This window comes from Amphibalanus amphitrite, unplaced genomic scaffold (genome assembly GCF_019059575.1).
Source record: "Amphibalanus amphitrite isolate SeventyFive unplaced genomic scaffold, NRLGWU_Aamphi_draft 000190F_arrow, whole genome shotgun sequence".
Taxonomy (NCBI): domain Eukaryota; kingdom Metazoa; phylum Arthropoda; class Thecostraca; order Balanomorpha; family Balanidae; genus Amphibalanus; species Amphibalanus amphitrite.
The window spans coordinates 324,855-343,444 of record NW_024881685.1 but is presented as its reverse complement, the minus strand read 5'-3'; the positions used below and the strand labels follow the sequence as shown (position 1 = coordinate 343,444).

The 18,590-nt window shown below is 53.9% G+C and overlaps 1 protein-coding gene across 3 annotated transcripts in view; it reads right to left on the bottom strand.

Annotated features, from left to right (window-relative positions):
• Positions 1-18,590, bottom strand: part of LOC122384441 (protein shuttle craft-like) — a 60,882-nt gene that overhangs the window by 22,723 nt on the left and 19,569 nt on the right. For all 3 annotated transcript variants that reach the window (XR_006257042.1, XR_006257043.1, XM_043371824.1), the window contains exons 2-6: positions 15,318-15,934; positions 12,972-13,203; positions 5,344-5,474; positions 2,597-2,694; positions 1,814-1,977 (exon numbers count right to left, since the gene is read on the bottom strand). Coding sequence is in view for 1 of the 3 variants with exons in the window: in XM_043371824.1 (XP_043227759.1) it covers positions 1,814-1,977; positions 2,597-2,694; positions 5,344-5,474; positions 12,972-13,203; positions 15,318-15,926 (1,234 nt within the window). In the remaining 2 variants the exon portion in view is untranslated. The remainder of the gene's footprint in view (positions 1-1,813; positions 1,978-2,596; positions 2,695-5,343; positions 5,475-12,971; positions 13,204-15,317; positions 15,935-18,590) is intronic.

The following is an 18,590-nucleotide window of genomic DNA, read 5'->3' as shown; positions in this document are numbered from 1 at the left end:
CTCCTCAGCCATAACGGGGGCAGGATTCTTACAGATAAACAGGAGTAAGTCGTTAAATTTGAACTACGATTAAGAGTAAAGCATGTAAGGCATGTAACAGTAGGGATGAGATGGTGAAAAGATGACTGACTTTAAAGAAATTTGTAGCGGGTGCAAAAACTACGGTTTATTTCTTTGTATGATTATTACTGTTTGGTGGTTATTACTGTCCGTCTGGTATTACTGTCTGGAGGGGTTACAAACTAACATTAAGGCATGGTTCGGATGGCCTACTATGTTTTTTTCTTTTTCAGTTAAAAAAAATCATGGGTCAGAGCTGTGATGAAAAATAAGTGACCTAAATCCGGTGAGAAAAATGATCTAGGAGTACCCTAGGCTTGGCTCCTTGAGTCTCTGCCCCCCCCCCCCATTGAAAATCCCTTAGACGAGGCCCTGCTCAGCTACACTCTGCTGACTCCGGAAAATAATTGACTCGAGTCATGCCCAGCTACCAAAAGCACAGTCTTCAAGCTCGATAGCTAAGGGATGTCTTGTGAAATTATGCTGCTAGTACATATCTAATTAGAATCGAGCGCAATCATAGCTTTGGCCAGAAAATAAGTGTTCCGTCAATTTGTTTGGTTGTTTGTTTGTTTTGTTGGGTTAGGCCCTTTCGGTCTGACAAGACCATTTCAGAGCCGGAAGGATGATAGGAATTAGGGGGAGACATTGGTGTCGGCTCGGCAGACACCCTAGAGAGTCGCCGGGGCTGAGCCCGTCCAGAGGACAGGCCCAGGTGGGTGACAGCACGTGATCGCCTGAGGCGGTGGGGGGGGGGGGGGGGGGTAGAAATATTTTCGTCATTTAATGCTCAATGCAATCGCAGCGACTTTTTACAAGACCTTCTCCTCGTCGTTTTTTCTTGCCTTCAACGACTGGTCCCCGAGTGATGACTATCCTCACGCAAGATATGATGAATGGAGCTAGCAATTAAGCCCAAAAAAGATATCGAAAATAATACAAAACACTTCTTTTGAAGGAGATGAACTGAATGGTTTTGGAGCCTCACGAAATATGTTTCAGATATGACGCGTCACACAAACTGACGCATAAAGACTGTGTTCAAAAGCGTGACCGCGAGCACTTGTTGACGAATGAAAAGCGTAGGTACTGCCCGGTCGCCATAGCAACTAGTAAGCGTCACAAACTTCGAACACTTTCCGAGTGCGCCAAGTTCGACTACATCCAGGACGATGGATGATGGTTGCCAGCTGATTAATCTAATGAAACGCGAATAAATTCAACTTTTGTTTGAGATTGCGAGTAAATATGTGTTTGTAAATTTCAAATATCATTGAATTAGTTTTTGTAAATAAATTAACTACAAACGCCTCTGCGCAAAGTGTTTAAAAGGCTAAATCAAGGCTTATGAAAATCGTGAGGAGGGTTGGGAAAAGCAGGAAAAAGGGTCACGTTACTGGTGTCCCAACCTTATCTGTAAGAATCTTGGGACAGGCCGACCAGCCCCCCCCCCCCCAAGCACTCTCTGCATCCGGCTACGGGGTGCGCTCCCTCAGGAGCAGCGGTGCCGCTCCAAGGGAGCAGCCCGCATGGGATAAAGGTGCCTGTCCAGCCCGGAGTGGGGGTTGCGGCGTGGAGGAGAAGGATTTCAGTATCCTGAGGATAGAAGCACGGAACGGTGTTCGGTCAATTCTTGGGACACCCTGTTTATACCCAGCCTCTGCACTGTATACCCAGCTGCTGCACTGTATACCCAGCGTCTGCAGAGTGCAGTGTATGCCCAGCCGCTGCAGTGTATGCCGGGCCGACTGACCTCGCTCCAGCTGGACGGGACACTCGGCGCAGTCGCCCCGGTGGCACGGCTCCCCGCAGCGGTGAACGCCACAGTTGAGGCTGCGGCCGCACGTCTGCTCACAGGTGAGCGTGGCCGCCAGCTCACAGCGAATCTCCACCGTCTTCTTACCGCACGGACACGACCTGGCGGCGGGACCGGGATATAGCACACTGCACAGCACACTACACAGCACACAGCATACCTTACAGCACACAACACGCCACGGAACTGGTGACGACGCAGGCGTTTTAGCTGACCGTCATGAGGGAATATGCTGAATAAGTCTAATAATAAGAATAAGAATAAGAATAAGAGAGGGAGTTTATCTCACCGCGTCAAGGAAGGAATAATTATATCTGACCGTGGCACGGAGGGAGTAGGTATATCTGACCGTGTCACAGAGGGATTAGATATATCTGACCGTGCCAAACAGAGAGTAGTTACCAGTTATATCTCACCATGCCACGGTGGGATTAGTTATAACTGACCGTGTCACGAAGGGAGTAGTTATATCGGGCGGTTTCATGGAAGGAGTAATTATATCTAGCCGTGTTATGGAGGCATTTATATCTGACCGTATCACGGAGGGAGTAGTTATATCTGACCGTGTCACGGAGACCGGAGGGAGTAGTTATATCTGACCGTGTCACGGAGGGAGTAGTTATATCTGACCGTGTCACGGAAGGAGTAGTTATATCTGCCCGTGTCACGGAGGGAGTAGTTATATCTGACCGTGTCATGGAGGGAGTAGTTATATCTGACCGTGTCACGGAAGCACTGCACGGCGGACAGGGTCCCGGATGGCAGAGCAGCGTACAGCGGTGCACGCAATTCACATCGGAGCGACTTCGACCGCACACCTGGCAACGAGAAACGGAGGGCGTCAGTGGGTGGACGGAGGGACGGAGGGCGTCAGTGGGTGGACGGAGGGACGGAGGGCGTCAGTGGGTGGACGGAGGGACGGGGGGCGTCAGTGGGGGGACGGAGGGACGGAGGGCGTCAGTGGGTGGACGGAGGGACGGGGGGCGTCAGTGGGTGGACGGAGGGACGGAGGGCGTCAGTGGGTGGACGGAGGGAGGGAGGGCGTCAGTGGGTGGATGGAGGGCGTCAGTGGGTGGACGGAGGGACGGAGGGCGTCAGTGGGTGGACGGAGGGACAGGGGCGTCAGTGGGTGGACGGAGGGAGGGAGGGCGTCAGTGGGTGGATGGAGGGCGTCAGTGGGTGGACGGAGGGACGGAGGGCGTCAGTGGGTGGACGGAGGGCGTCAGTGAGTGGACGGAGGGACGGGGGCGTCAGTGGGTGGACGGAGGGACGGAGGGCGTCAGTGGGTGGACGGAGGGCGTCAGTGGGTGGACGGAGGGACAGGGGCGTCAGTGGGTGGACGGAGGGACGGGGGCGTCAGTGGGTGGACGGAGGGCGTCAGTGGGTGGACGGAGGGACGGAGGGCGTCAGTGGGTGGACGGAGGGACGGAGGGCGTCAGTGGGTGGATGGAGGGACGGGGGCGTCAGTGGGTGGACGGAGGGCGTCAGTGGGTGGACGGAGGGACGGAGGGCGTCAGTGGGTGGACGGAGGGACGGGGGCGTCAGTGGGTGGACGGAGGGACGGAGGGCGTCAGTGGGTGGATGGGTGGACGGAGGGCGTCAGTGGGTGGACGGAGGGCGTCAGTGGGTGGATGGAGGGACAGGGGCGTCAGTGGGTGGACGGAGGGCGTCAGTGGGTGGACGGAGGGACGGAGGGCGTCAGTGGGTGGACGGAGGGACGGAGGGCGTCAGTGGGTGGACGGGGGGACGGAGGGCGTCAGTGGGTGGACGGAGGGCGTCAGTGGGTGGACGGAGGGACGGAGGGCGTCAGTGGGTGGACGGAGGGCGTCAGTGGGTGGACGGAGGGACGGAGGGCGTCAGTGGGTGGATGGAGGGACGGGGGCGTCAGTGGGTGGACGGAGGGCGTCAGTGAGTGGACGGAGGGACGGAGGGCGTCAGTGGGTGGAGGGAGGGACGGAGGGCGTCAGTGAGTGGACGGAGGGACGGGGGCGTCAGTGGGTGGATGGAGGGACGGGGGCGTCAGTGGGTGGACGGAGGGCGTCAGTGCGTGGACGGAGGGACGGGGGCGTCAGTGGGTGGATGGAGGGACAGGGGCGTCAGTGGGTGGACGGAGGGCGTCAGTGGGTGGACGGAGGGACGGAGGGCGTCAGTGGGTGGATGGAGGGACGGGGCGTCAGTGGGTGGACGGAGGGCGTCAGTGAGTGAACGGAGGGACGGTGGGACGGAGGGCGGCAGTGGGTGGATGGAGGGCGTCAGTGGGTGGAAGGAGGGACGGAGGGCGCCAGTGGGTGGATGGAGGACGTCAGTGGGTGGACGGAGGGACGGAGGGCATCAGTGGGTGGATGGAGGGACGGGGGGCGTCAGTGGGTGGACGGAGGGACGGAGGGCGTCAGTGGGTGGACGGAGGGCGTCAGTGAGTGGACGGAGGGACGGAGGGACGGAGGGCGTCAGTGGGTGGATGGAGGGCGTCAGTGGGTGGACGGAGGGCGTCAGTGGGTGGACGGAGGGCGTCAGTGAGTGGACGGAGGGACGGGGGCGTCAGTGGGTGGACGGAGGGCGTCAGTGAGTGGACGGAGGGCGTCAGTGGGTGGACGGAGGGACGGGGGCGTCAGTGGGTGGGCGGAGGGACGGAGGGCGTCAGTGGGTGGACGGAGGGCGTCAGTGGGTGGACGGAGGGCGTCAGTGGGTGGATGGAGGGACGGAGGGCGTCAGTGGGTGGACGGAGGGCGTCAGTGGGTGGCCAGAGGGACAGAGCGCGTCAGTGGGTGGATGGAGGGACGACGGAGGGCGTCAGTGTGTGGACGGAGGGCGTCAGTGGGTGGACGGAGGGACGGGGCGTCAGTGGGTGGACGGAGGGCGTCAGTGGGTGGACGGAGGGACGTAGGGCGTCAGTGGGTGGATGGAGGGACGGGGGCGTCAGTGGGTGGGCGGAGGGACGGAGGGCGTCAGTGGGTGGACGGGGGGCGTCAGTGGGTGGGCGGAGGGACGGAGGGCGTCAGTGGGTGAATGGAGGGACGGGGCGTCAGTGGGTGGACGGAGGGCGTCAGTGGGTGGGCGGAGGGGCGGAGGGCGTCAGTGGGTGAATGGAGGGACGGGGGCGTCATTGGGTGGACGGAGGGCGTCAGTGGGTGGATGGAGGGACGGAGGGCGTCAGTGGGTGGACGGAGGGACGGAGGGCGTCAGTGGGTGGACGGGGGGCGTCAGTGGGTGGATGGAGGGACGGGGGGCGTCAGTGGGTGGACGGAGGGCGTCAGTGGGTGGACGGAGGGACGGGGGCGTCAGTGGGTGGATGGTGGGACAGGGGCGTCATGGGTGGACGGAGGGCGTCAGTGGGTGGACGGAGGGACGGAGGGCGTCAGTGGGTGGACGGGGGGCGTCAGTGGGTGGATGGAGGGACGGGGGACGTCAGTGGGTGGACGGGGGGCGTCAGTGGGTGGACGGAGGGCGTCAGTGGGTCGGGCACTCACCTCTCCACACGAATGCGGCGTGTCGCGTCGGTTCCACGGCGGATCGCGCATCTTGCCACAGAAGCATTTGTACGTGGCCGGGGGCGCGGCGGTCACATTCTGACAGGCCGGACAACGCCAGCCTCCGGACTCTGCCGCCAGAGGCGCCGCCGTCAAAGTCCACGCTACCCGGGCCGATGTGCGGCGCATTCGAGACACATCAGACAAGAAACGAGCATAAACGTAAAACATAAGGGCTGTGCCACGACATGCGACGGAGAGGGCCTTGGCAACGGATCAACGCAGGGATGTATTAACCCTACCCTCGCCGGGCAAGGGCGTTCTCCATAACGCGAACGGCAAAAGGAACTAATCACCAATCTAGCCCTGTGCAAATTTGTTGACTAAGTCAATATTTAGGGGGGTTGGGGTGGTGAATTCATGCAAAACTTTCGCTAGAATATGGCAAAGATTTTCGATTCGTAACTTCCGCGTTTTAGTTTAAATGGAGAATAATTAAAAGGACGTCATTTAACTGTTCCCTAAGAAAAATATTTCTGGCACTAAATATCTGTTGCAGCCTAAAATTAGTTAAAGGGATCCTTTCACCTACAAAAAAGTTAATGAATTGGCATATTAGTGGTGTCGCATTGTTCAGGGTGAGCAAAAATGAACATCTATCATTTACCAAATTTAATTGAAAAATATTAACCGGTTTTTGATACATTAGACATTTACTTTTGTTTGTTTTTCAGAGCATTCATTGTTCCTACGACGTCATTTGGAAGCAATAATTTGATATCTTAAAAGTGCGGCAGATAAGGAGCGCAAACAGCATATACCACCACTGCTTCACAAAGATGTTGTTACATATAAGATTTTAAAATCGCTAGATCTGCGCTGATGTCACAAATTCAGAGGGGGCATTCAAATGCATTGGCCCCTCTGAATCCAAAGCACTGCAACTTTGAAATTAAGTATCTCCGAATTAAAGCGTTTCTCGATGTTGTGAGTGCCCGAACCGTCCTAAGTGCAAGCCAGGGCCCCAATTTAACTATCTCAACTGAAAACTAATGTTAAGGTGGGATGGTCACTTTAAATAAATGGTAAATGTTATTTCAGAGTTATTGAGTTCTTCAGGCCATTTGAAAGCTCATCTCTTAATAAACATAGCAGTGTTGTACTGGATCATGTTCGATAAAGTGAGAAAACTCGTATATCAGTCGGGGAAGGTTTGGTCAATCGTTGTCATTTTTAGCACATGCCATTTTTAGCAACCACGTGCCAAAAATGACAACGCTATCAGCTATTTTTGGCAGCGATGAAGCCGATTTCATTCCTCAGCGAGGATATCACGATTTTGGAAATACAGGCACTGATTTTGGAAAAGAAGTGCTGCCACCTGGTGCAAGAAGAATAAACCAGCTTTAATATGGCCCTTGTTTGTATGGTAGTCCAACGTTGACGTATACCCTTTTTAGCTTTTTGTGGCCTGAAGTTAGAACTTAAATTTGCAGCATCCGAAAATGATCAATATTAATCGAAAACATAATTTTGATGAAAAAGGCATATGTTGAGCTGAAAGAGGAGGCGATTTCATCCAGATGCGGTGGTTTACTTCTTGAAATTATTTTTGTTTATGACGACCGCCATGTAATGACGGATGAAGCGCGGCCGTCAAGTGGCAAAAATAATTTTAAGAAGTAAACCACCGCATCTGGATAAAATGACCTCTCTAAACTTAACACGCGCAGTGGAAGGGGGGGGGGGCGGATTTCGCCCACCCCTCCTGTAACTCCTGTTTTTCGCCAATAACTCGCGCCGCAAGGATAATATAAATGTGAAATTTCGGCTACCTGTCCAGAATTGAATTGCGGATCTTCTCGTGCAAGAAGTAAGAAAATCGGTTCTCAACTTTTCTAGTAGGTAATAGCGGTGTAAAGTCAAACATCCTGCCGCCGCGGCGGCGCGGCGGCGCGGCGGCCGTTACGCGCCGTCTGAATTGTAGACTGTGCCGGGGCGGGACGGTTCCGTCTTTACATCGCGCTCCTTACCGCTGATTATATTAGATTCGCGTCAAATTCGGTGAGAAGACTGAGAAATGTACAGGCAATCATATAGTCAAAGAATTTTGAAAATCGGCCGGTAACAACTTGAGTTAGGAGTGTGTAAACACAAAATTGTGATTGCCGTGTTTCCCGCGTCGGCCGATGCCGCTTCAGCCAGCGACATCTTACCCTTAGCAGGCTTCTAACTGCCATATTTATTGTTGGATTATCAAGAAATTCACCATACATACTCATAAATGTTTGTTCTTTCGTATAGTGAAAGATTTAAAGAAATCGACCGGTAACTTTTTGAGTTATCGGCGTGTAAACGCAAAAAAGTCGCTAATATGGCAGATTTGACCACATTTGACCTCATTTGACCTTGAAGATATTGACCTAGGGTCATGAAATTCACACACAACAGAGTTCCCCATGGCCCCCACCTACCCTCCAAATTTCGTCTTTCTAGCTCCAGTGGGAGCTGAGATCTTAGGGGGGGGGCGACATCCGCCCCCCCCCCTTCCACTGGGCGTAGTACTCGCAACCCTTCCACTGCGCGTTTTAACATATTATTTTTTCATCAACATCATGTTTTCGATCAATATCGATCATTTTCGGATGCTTAAATTTTAAGTTCCAACTTCAGGCCACAAAAACAAACTACCATACAAACAACGGGCATATTAAAGCAATCAGTGCTTATCTTTCCAAAATCTTGATTTTCTCGCTGACGAGTGAAATCGGCTTCAATAGCAGAATTGTTGCCATTTTTGGCACGTGTGACAAAAATAGCACGTGCTAAAAATGACAGCGATTGACCAAACCTCCGCCGACTGACACAATTCTCTCTGGCTGATCAAGAAAAACACAATGAAGCTCTGGCTTCACTGTGCGCAGAGCTTCTTTTTTTGAAAAAAAAGTTATTAAATAAACCATTTATAATATAGATTAGTTAAACCTCATTTGACCTCAGTTGACCCAGCCCTTGCATTCTTGCACCAAACACAATTAGTGTCCCAAAATTGTGTTTTGGCTTGGGTGTCAGAGGGAAAATTCCTCTCCAAAAAGGGGGATAAGAGTGGAAAATTGCCCAGTCAGATCAGGCTCAAAAAGAGTAGATGAATGGCATACATTTCTATATAATGGGGTAAAATATGCCTACCTAATATGTAAAATGACCAATGCAAATGCTTATTCTCAGTAAGGCTGGGAGTGGAAAATTGCTCTTAGATATTAGAGATAGAGTGCAAAATGATTTTTATCTGAATGTCGTTTCCCACCCAAATCGAAATATTTTGGGACACACACAAAATTAGCCACATATTAGATAAACAGAGGCACTTGACCACAAAAACGATGAAATAGAGTGGACATTTTTATTGTGTACACATCTATCTTACTATTTGAACAGGATCCGTCTGTTTGTTTGTTTGTCTGTCCGCCACGCCGTGTAGTGGGTTCAATTTAGCCGGCCTACAGGGCAGACGGTATATCGTAGGGGGTTGAAATTTGCACACCTTATAGGTGACAGAGCGGGTCAGCGCCTTTTCTAGGTTCCGGCTCGCTGGGGTGCACGGTTCGCGCGTGGGGCGCGCTGGAAGAACGCCAATGAAATTTTGATCGGTTCGTAGATCTTCATTGAGAGCCGGGGTCGACAAACTTTGTGGACTAAATGCATGCCGATCGGCGGCGAGTGCCTCGCATTGGCGGATCGGCAAGTTATTAATTTGAATGAAAAGTGGCGAAAAAATGTGTTGATTTTCGTTCAATGGAAACAGTTTGTGATACGAGTATACAAATGCACCGTGTTTGCCGCAATGCGCCACTTTGATGACAAGGCGCCATTTTTGCCGCAAATCGCATAGTTTTGTCAAATATGACCCGATAAGGGTACAATTTGGTGCAAGGGTGCATGCTCAAACAACAGGTACAGATGCGCCGCATTTGCCGCAATGCGCCACATTTGCCACAAAGCGCCATTTCCGACAAAATCGAGTAAAAGCAATGGAATGGCACGAATTATTCTGTGACCTGACATGACCCAGCGGTGTTGGTAGGGGTAGGGGTAGGGGTAGGGGTAGGGGTAGGGGTAGGGGTAGGGGTAGGGGTAGTGTAGTGGTAGGGGTAGGGGTAGTGGTAGGAGTAGTAGTAGGGGTAGGGGTAGTGGTAGGGGTAGTAGTAGGGGTAGTGGTAGGGGTAGTGGTAGGGGTAGTGGTAGGGGTAGGAGTATGGGTAGTAGTAGTGGTAGGGGTAGGGGTAGATGTAGTGGTAGGGGTAGGGGTAGTGGTAGGGGTAGTGGTAGGGGTAGGGGTAGTGGTAGGGGTAGTGGTAGGGGTAGTGGTAGGGGTAGGGGTAGTGGTAGGGTAGTGGTGGAGGCAAAAGCAGAACAGTGGCCCGGGCTGATCCCAGCGGACGAGAGGTGACCATGTGACCTGGCTTGACCCAAAGCGACCGGGGCTGACCCCTTTGACCCGTCTTGACCCCGTATCACCCAAATTTCATCCAACAACGCCCTCAGAACAGTTCTTTTTTTTAAAGTCTCTTCACATTTCCGTCCATATCTATGCTTCTAGACGACACATCGACATGAATCAAACACCATTCGAAAGCAAATTGGCTGGTGCCGCAATTTTTTCTACCACGCAGCAAAGCAAGTGGCGCAGCCGCTTGTCTATCTTACTATTTGAACAGGATCCATCTGTCTGTCTGTCTGTTTGTCCGCCACGCCGTGTAGTGGGTTCAATTTAGTCGGCCTACAGGGCAGACGGTATATCGTAGGGGGTTGAAATTTGCACACCTTATAGGTGACAGAGCGGGTCAGCGCCTTTTCTAGGTTCCGACTCGCTGGGGTGCACGGTTCGCGCGTGGGGCGCGCTGGAAGAACGCCAATGAAATTTTGATCGGTTCGTAGATCTTCATTGAGAGCCGGGGTCGACAAACTTTGTGGACTAAATGCATGCCGATCGGCGGCGAGTGCCTCGCATTGGCGGATCGGCAAGTTATTAATTTGAATGAAAAGTGGCGAAAAAATGTGTTGATTTTCGTTCAATGGAAACAGTTTGTGATACGAGTATACAAATGCACCGTGTTTGCCGCAATGCGCCACTTTGGTGACAACGCGCCATTTTTGCCGCAAATCGCACAGTTTTGTCAAATATGGCCCGATAAGGGTGCAATTTGGTGCCAAGGTGCATGCTCAATCGCCGGGTGGAAATGCGCCGCGTTTGTCGCAATGCGCCACATATGCCACAAAGCGCCATTTCCGACAAATACGATTAAGCGTAATGGAATGGCACGAATAGGGGCAGGGCTGGGAACACTCTAAGTCTAATATTTTAGTACTGATTGGATCCAATTATTCTGTGACCTGACATGACCCAGCGGTGTTGGTAGGGGTAGGGGTAGGGGTAGTGGTAGGGGTAGGGTCGTGGTAGGGTTAGGGGTAGGGGTAGTGGTAGGAGTAGTAGTAGGGGTAGGGGTAGTGGTAGGGGTAGTAGTAGGGGTAGGGGTAGTAGTAGGGGTAGTGGTAGGGGTAGTGGTAGTGGTAGAGGTAGTGGTAGGGGTAGTGGTAGGGGTAGGGGTAGGGGTAGTGGTAGTGGTAGTGGTAGTGGTAGTGGTAGTGGTAGTGGTAGTGGTAGTGGTAGGGGTAGTAGTGGAGGCAAAAGTAGAATAGTGGCCCGGGCTGATCCCATCGGACGAGAGGTGACCTATGTGACCTGGCCTGACCCAAAGTGACCGGGGCTGACCACTTGACCCGTCTTGACCCCGTATCAGCCAAATTTCACCCAACAAAGCTCTCAGAGCAGTTCTTTTTTAAATCTCTTCACATTTCCGTCCATATCTATGCTTCTAGACGACACATCGATTTGAATCGAACACCATTCGAAAGCAAATTGGCTGGCGCCGCAATTTTTTCCTACCACGCAGCAAAGCAAGTGGCGCAGCCGCTTGTCTATATTACTATTTGAGGAGGGTGCGTCTGTCCGTTACCGAGGTCCCGACTTGGTGGTGCTTTGCGTGGACTACAGGCCAGACCGTTGCACCTAGCGCCCTGAAATTTACACAGCTTATAGATCAAGGATGCGCGACGTGCCTTTGAGGGGTCTGGGCTTGATCAGATTGGTAGGGAGCGCGTGGCGTGTGCTCAAAAAGTGCAAAATCGCGTCATAGACTTTGCATGTATAAATCGGCTTGCAAAATCGGGCGAAAATGGCTAAATTTGCCCGACACGGGTCCGATCCCCGTGCAATATCTCGGTAACCGTGGGCCCGATCGGTACGGGGAAAACAGCATCGTGTAGAGAATCGAACGGGCTATTGAATGGTGTGCGTTGCAGGGGATGGCACGCGCCACGTGCACCCGTGAGGAGACTTTTATTGGAAAAATTGCGGTTTTTGACGGATTTGGAATTAATTTTATTTTTAGGTGACCGTTAAATGGAGTGAGTTGAAACAACGCCTATTTGCAAGAGAAATGTACCGCCTCTCATATAAAAATTGTGAAAAGCTGATTGATCCAAATCAAGGTGGTGCAAATCACAGGAGAAAATGGTGTTTGTCAATGATGTGCCACTTTATTAATTGCACGGGTTTTGCTGCATAACCTGATGCCTTTGGCAATTGAATATGGTACCATTGGATAGAGCATTCAATTCTGTCCAATATTCACTCTTCATTTTTGCATGATGAGCAACAGTATTCTTAAAAATGTAAATGTTCCAAACCATTACATTGTCATTTTTAGTGAAATTCATCGATGGCCCTCAAAAGACTTCATGCCAGTTTTCGAATCATTCTTAAGTAGAACGCATGATAATACGACAGGGCACCTCGATGCGATGTATCTTTTTTGTTTTATTACAAAATGCTTGGCCGTTAAAAAGCAATCGAACGAAATGGATAGCAACCAAATCGACACAGACCAATCCAATACCCACGGGTCAAAAACAACCCTTCTTCGCGTTGCGGAGCACGCGGGTAACCCTAGTCTGGAGCTATTTGAAGAATCCCTCATTTCCAGCGCTACATCATGATTCATGACCTCTAGATGACCTCAACAAAAGTTAAAAAAATAGTGAATCAAATTAATGAATCTATCTGCATTTCACAGCAAAATACATGAAATTTCAGTGTTATTTTGCACGATGTAGGTAGTCAGGTACCGGTTTTGGTGACTTAATGACCCTGTCTAAGGTTATCGGCACGAACTTTTTAGGACAAATGTTAAATAGATGCCCGTAGTAACCCTAATTTGGCGGAGCTAAGTGACACCGTTTTTACGCTATCTGCGGAAAAAAATCTTAGGAGGGGAGTGCATCAGCTGGCCCGGCGAGGACAAAACTTACAAATGATCAGCCCGGAGCTACAATCAGTTGATGGCGAACAGTTTTAAAACATGTCCGACATGGTGCCGCCCGCAGGCTGTGCGCTGGGCCGGCGCGTGTTGGGGCTGCACCCACCTGCTCTGCTGGTGCGCGCCCAGCGGCGCGTGTTGGGGCTGCACCCACCTGCTCTGCTGGTGCGCTGGGCCGGCGCGTGTTGGGGCGGCACCTACCTGCTCTGCTGGTGCGCGCCCAGCGGCGCGTGTTGGGGCTGCACCCACCTGCTCTGCTGGTGCGCGCCCAGCGGCGCACACAGCCCATGTGGAACACGTGGTAGCAGCTGGCGCAGCTCCAGACCGGGTGGGCCGGCCGCACCAGCTCCACACACACCAGGCACTCGTAGCGGCCGCCACTGAGCTGCTCCACCAGCCGCTCGCGCTGACCCAGCTCGGCGCCGGACGGTGACGGTGCACGCACCGCCACCGGCTGCGGCCGGCACACGGACGCGTCCGCCTGAAACGGACACCGGACTGGTGGACGGGACACAGACACACCGGACTGGTGGACCGGACACAGACACACCGGACTGGTGGACGGGACACAGACACACCGGACTGGTGGACCGGACACAGACACACCGGACTGGTGGACGGGACACAGACACACCGGGCTGATCCCGGGGACACAGACACACCGGACTGGTGGACGGAACACAGGCACACCGGACTGGTGGACGGGACACAGACACACCGGACTGGTGGACGGGACACAGACACACCGGACTGATCTCGGGGACACAGACACACCGGACTGGTGGACCGGACACACACACCGGACTGGTGGACGGGACACAGACACACCGGACTGGTGGACGGGACACAGACACACCGGACTGGTGGACGGAACACAGACACACCGGACTGGTGGACCGGACACAGACACACCGGACTGTTGGACGGGACACAGACACACCGGACTGGTGGACCGGACACAGACACACCGGACTGGTGGACGGGACACAGACACACCGGACTGGTGGACGGGACACAGACACACCGGACTGGTGGACGGGACACTGACACACCGGACTGATCTCGGGGACACAGACACACCGGACTGGTGGACCGGACACACACACCGGACTGGTGGACGGGACACAGACACACCGGACTGGTGGACGGGACACAGACACACCGGACTGTTAGACGGGACACAGACACACCGGACTGGTGGACCGGACACAGACACACCGGACTGGTGGACGGGGCACAGTCACACCGGACTGGTGGACCGGACACAGACACACCGGACTGGTGGACGGGACACAGACACACCGGACTGGTGGACGGGACACAGACACACCGGACTGGTGGACGGGACACAGACACACCGGACTGTTGGACGGGACACAGACACACCGGACTGGTGGACCGGACACAGACACACCGGACTGGTGGACGGGGCACAGTCACACCGGACTGGTGGACCGGACACAGACACACCGGACTGGTGGACGGGACACAGACACACCGGACTGGTGGACGGGACACAGACACACCGGACTGGTGGACGGGACACAGACACACCGGACTGATCCCGGGGAAACAGACACACCGGACTGGTGGACGGGACACAGACACACCGGACTGGTGGACGGGACACAGACACACCAGACTGATCCCGGGGACACAGACACACCGGGCTGGTGGACGGGACACAGACACATCGGACTTTTGGACGGGATACAGACACACCGGACTGGTGGACGGGACATAGACACACCAGACTTTTGGACGGGACACATATACAACGGACTGGTGGACGGAACACAGACACACCGGACTGGTGGACGGGACACAGACACACCGGACTGATCCCGGGGACACAGACACACCGGACTGGTGGACGGGACAGTCACACCGGACTGGTGGACGGACTGATCCCGTGGACACAGACACACCGGGCTGGTGGACGGGACACAGACACACGGACTGGTGGACGGGACACAGACACACCGGGCTGGTGGACGGGACATAGACACACCAGACTTTTGGACGGGACACATATACAACGGACTGGTGGACGGAACACAGACACACCAGACTGGTGGACGGGACACAGACACACCGGACTGATGGACGGAAACGGGACACAGACACACCGGACTGCTGGACGGGACACAGATACACCGGACTGGTGGACGGGACACAGACACACCGGACTGGTGGACGGGACACAGACACACCGGACTGGTGGACGGGACACAGACACACCGGACTGGTGGACGGAAACGGGACACAGACACACCGGACTGATCCCGGGGACACAGACACACCAGGCTGATCCCGGGGAAACAGACACACCGGACTTTTGGACGGGACACAGACACACCGGACTGGTGGACGGGACACAGACACACCGGACTGGTGGACAGAATGATCCCGGGGACACAGACACACCGGACTGGTGGACGGGACACAGACACAACGGACTGAAAAATCATCACGCAGTAACCATGCGGCAAAAACAAACGTTTGAAGTTGAAGCTAGCTTACCTAAAAATAGGCAGGCGTGACAATAATTAGCGTTTAATGGAGCCGAGTTGCCGTCGGCCAGGTGATGCTCACCTGGTGGTCCGGTGGCGCCGGCGGGCGCGGCGGCTGGCGGCGGCCCCCGCGCCGTGGCCCGCCGTGCCGCCGGCCGCCGTCCGGGCACCAGCCGGCGCCCTCGGACCGGCTGCTGCCCAGCCAGCCGCCGGCCGCCGGGCCGCTGTGGCCGCCGTTCGGTCGACGGCCGGCCGGGTGTGGCGCGCTGTGCTGCAGAGGCCCGTCGCCCTGCGGCCGGCCAGCCCGGCTGGTGCCACCCTTCCCGCCGTCCCGGTAGTGTTGCCGCCGTCTGGGGTCGTCCCGGCGCTCCGGTGGCGTCCCGCGCTGCTGCCGCCGGCCGGAGCCCTCGGCGGCCGGAGCCTCGCCCTGGGCCGCCGCCGTGGCCGAGCTGATAAAGGCCAGCACGGAGTCGCTGAAGACGGCCGGCTCGCCGGGCCGGGCGCCGGGCGGCCACCGCTGCCGCTGGGAGGTCGGCCGGCCCAGCTCGCCCACAGAGGAGATATGGTCCGGAGGGGGACCAGCGCGAGCGTCCCAAGTGCGGGCGCCGGCCCGGCGCGGTCGCGCCCGGCCGCGACCCATCCCCCCGCCGCGGCTAAAGGTCCGTGTGGGGATTGGCTCTTCACTCGACATTGTGCGCTCTGGAAGAGAAGAGATACACTCATGCTAGCGAGGCCAGATGTTCCAGCAGCAATTGACAAACTAACTGGTGACGCCCGAGGTGAAATGACGCGATTGCTGAGCTTTAACTGTCATCAACTTCCACTGGAAGACCACATCCATCGCATATGGCTAAAAAACATCAGGATCAAAGCGACTACTATGCATTTCAGACCCCATGAGACCCTGCTTTTCGGCGATAATTTCTTCAATTTTTGTCCAATTAGCTTGAAATTTTGGCAGACGATATTTCAGCTCAAGCGCCAATTTTTGTCAATACAGTCTCTTAACAAAATATCAAAATTTAGAGCACTTGTCGTTGGCTCGTAATGTTAATCAGTTTTTGCACCCGGATAGAGGCTCGCTCGCTACCGCACCGGATTGGATAGGAGCGCTGGCCAATCACGTTGCGCCGGGCCCAACTAAACTCCGCCCACTGGCCGTGACCGCGATGGGTCTATGCCGCTTCAGTCGGTGTCAGCACCGCGGAGAGGTCGGAGCGGGACCACATACTGGAGACAAGTGAAGCTGGCAAAGTTGCTTCGGGACGAAAGCCAAAAAATTATCCGTTTGAGGGCATTTGGTATCCTCTTCACCTTATTTTGGTATTTAAACGTCGAACCAGCTCAGAATATTCAGAATGATCAGAATCAAGGTAGGATCTATTGGAACGGAACCGGCCGTAGAAGGAAAGATGGATAGACTCTTGGACTCTGAACATTTATTTAAGCCGGAGTTGCACCTATCTCATTGTCAGGTTGGGTCAGGTCACTACCCGATTACCTATAAGATCATGTGTAAGCCTCTGCTTGACCCAAAAATATTGATATATTTGGCAGTGCCAATAAATGTTTCTGAGGAAGGCGCAGAAAGCAACAAAGTAGGATGAAGAGTCTCGGGCACGGCCGATTGCCTGGGGCATCGCTCCAGAGAAACGACCGTATTCGTGATTCGTGAAGCGATGCGGGGCGCCGGGTGGGGCAGAAGCGTAATGTGTCGTATGGTAGAAATGGCCTTTATCGCGGTGTCATGTGTGTGTTATATTGTTAAGACGTGCACAAAAAGAAATAGCAATGTGGCAGGCGGACGTTGGGCACTACACGAGAACGATCATCAATAAACTCGTATCTTTTTTTGTAAAACTTAAGTAACAGTAGGTATGTCCTCAATGGTGAGGAAACTATCTCTAGGCTTTTACTTTTCATGTTTGCATTTCAACACACAAGCTCTGGGGGCAAAGTTAGTCTGGCGACCTCCTCAACCTAAGTCGATGATCAAATGGATTAGTCCTGACTCCTGAAGGTGTTCAATGCTTAGTTGCACCGGGATGATATAAATCGATCACGCCGGCATACATTCCTAATCAAATTTCATATATCAAACACATAAATTGCATCATGTTAATGGTGATTCTGTTTTGCAATTTTGACGTAGTCTGACGCGATACATAATCTTACGCAATCATTTGAAATCAACAGCGTCTTTTATGCGCGTTTTTTCACAAGCCCCGAATCTTGTGTGGAAATACATATTTTTGTGACTGAACAAGGTGTACGTAGATTTGTGATAGATACAACTAGTCGAGGGCTTCAGCTGGTGCGTTACTTATGCGCTCATTCGATGAAATTACGGCTGCAACGACAACTGCACGGCAGCTACGGTCCAATGGTCCATACGAGCCGCCCCGGTGCGACAGCTACCTACTGCCCCGCCCGCTCCACGCAGCCGACTGACCGGCCAAGGTCACTACCCCGTCCGCCGGGAGGGCGGAGCTTAATGGTCACGTGTTTGTGACGTCACACCTACGCACGGATAGCCTCTACTCCACTGACGGATTTACGGAGCCGATTTTAACATTACGAGGCAACAAGTACCCTAAAATTTGATATTTTGTTAAGAGACCATATTGGCGAAAATTGGCGCTTGAGCTGAAATGTGCATTGTGAAAATTTGAAGCAAATTGGACAAATAGTAAATAAATTATCGCCGAAAATTAGGGTCTCATGGGGTCTGAAAAGCATAGTAAAATGCTTATCAGCTTTTCCCAATATTTAGCCCTCGCCCGTAATGGTGTCCCGTCTTGCCAGCCGCTAACGTACTGTTAACGCCAGACCCCTTGAGACCAGGGATGCGGAGCCGGAGCCGGAGTCGGAGCCGGAGCCGCCGGAGCCGGCATATTTTGCCCGGAGCCGGAGCCGGAGCCGGAGCCGTGAAACAATATAGCCCGGAGCCGGAGCCGGAGCCGGAGCCGCCAAAAAAGGGGGCGACTCCGGCTCCTTTTTATTTTTTGAAGAGGAAAAAAAAATAATTGACCTATGTAGTTCGGTTTGACAGTATAAGGCAGTAAAACATATGGTACTATTGGTCTCAAGATAAGGGCCCAGGCGACCTGTAGTTTTGATGCGGTGAATACCCTCACCCTCGCCACAACTCGAGTGGGGGTGGCGCTGGCTGGTAGGAGGGGTGCACTCGGCCCGAGTTATGGCGAGGGTAAGGGTATTCACCGCATCAAAACTACAGGTCGCCTGGGCCCTTATCTTGAGACCAATAGTACGTCATGGGCCATCAAGTGAATGAAAAAAGCCGAATATCTCCAGCATCCCACAGTACGCAATCAACTTCCTGTCTGCTCCCCCC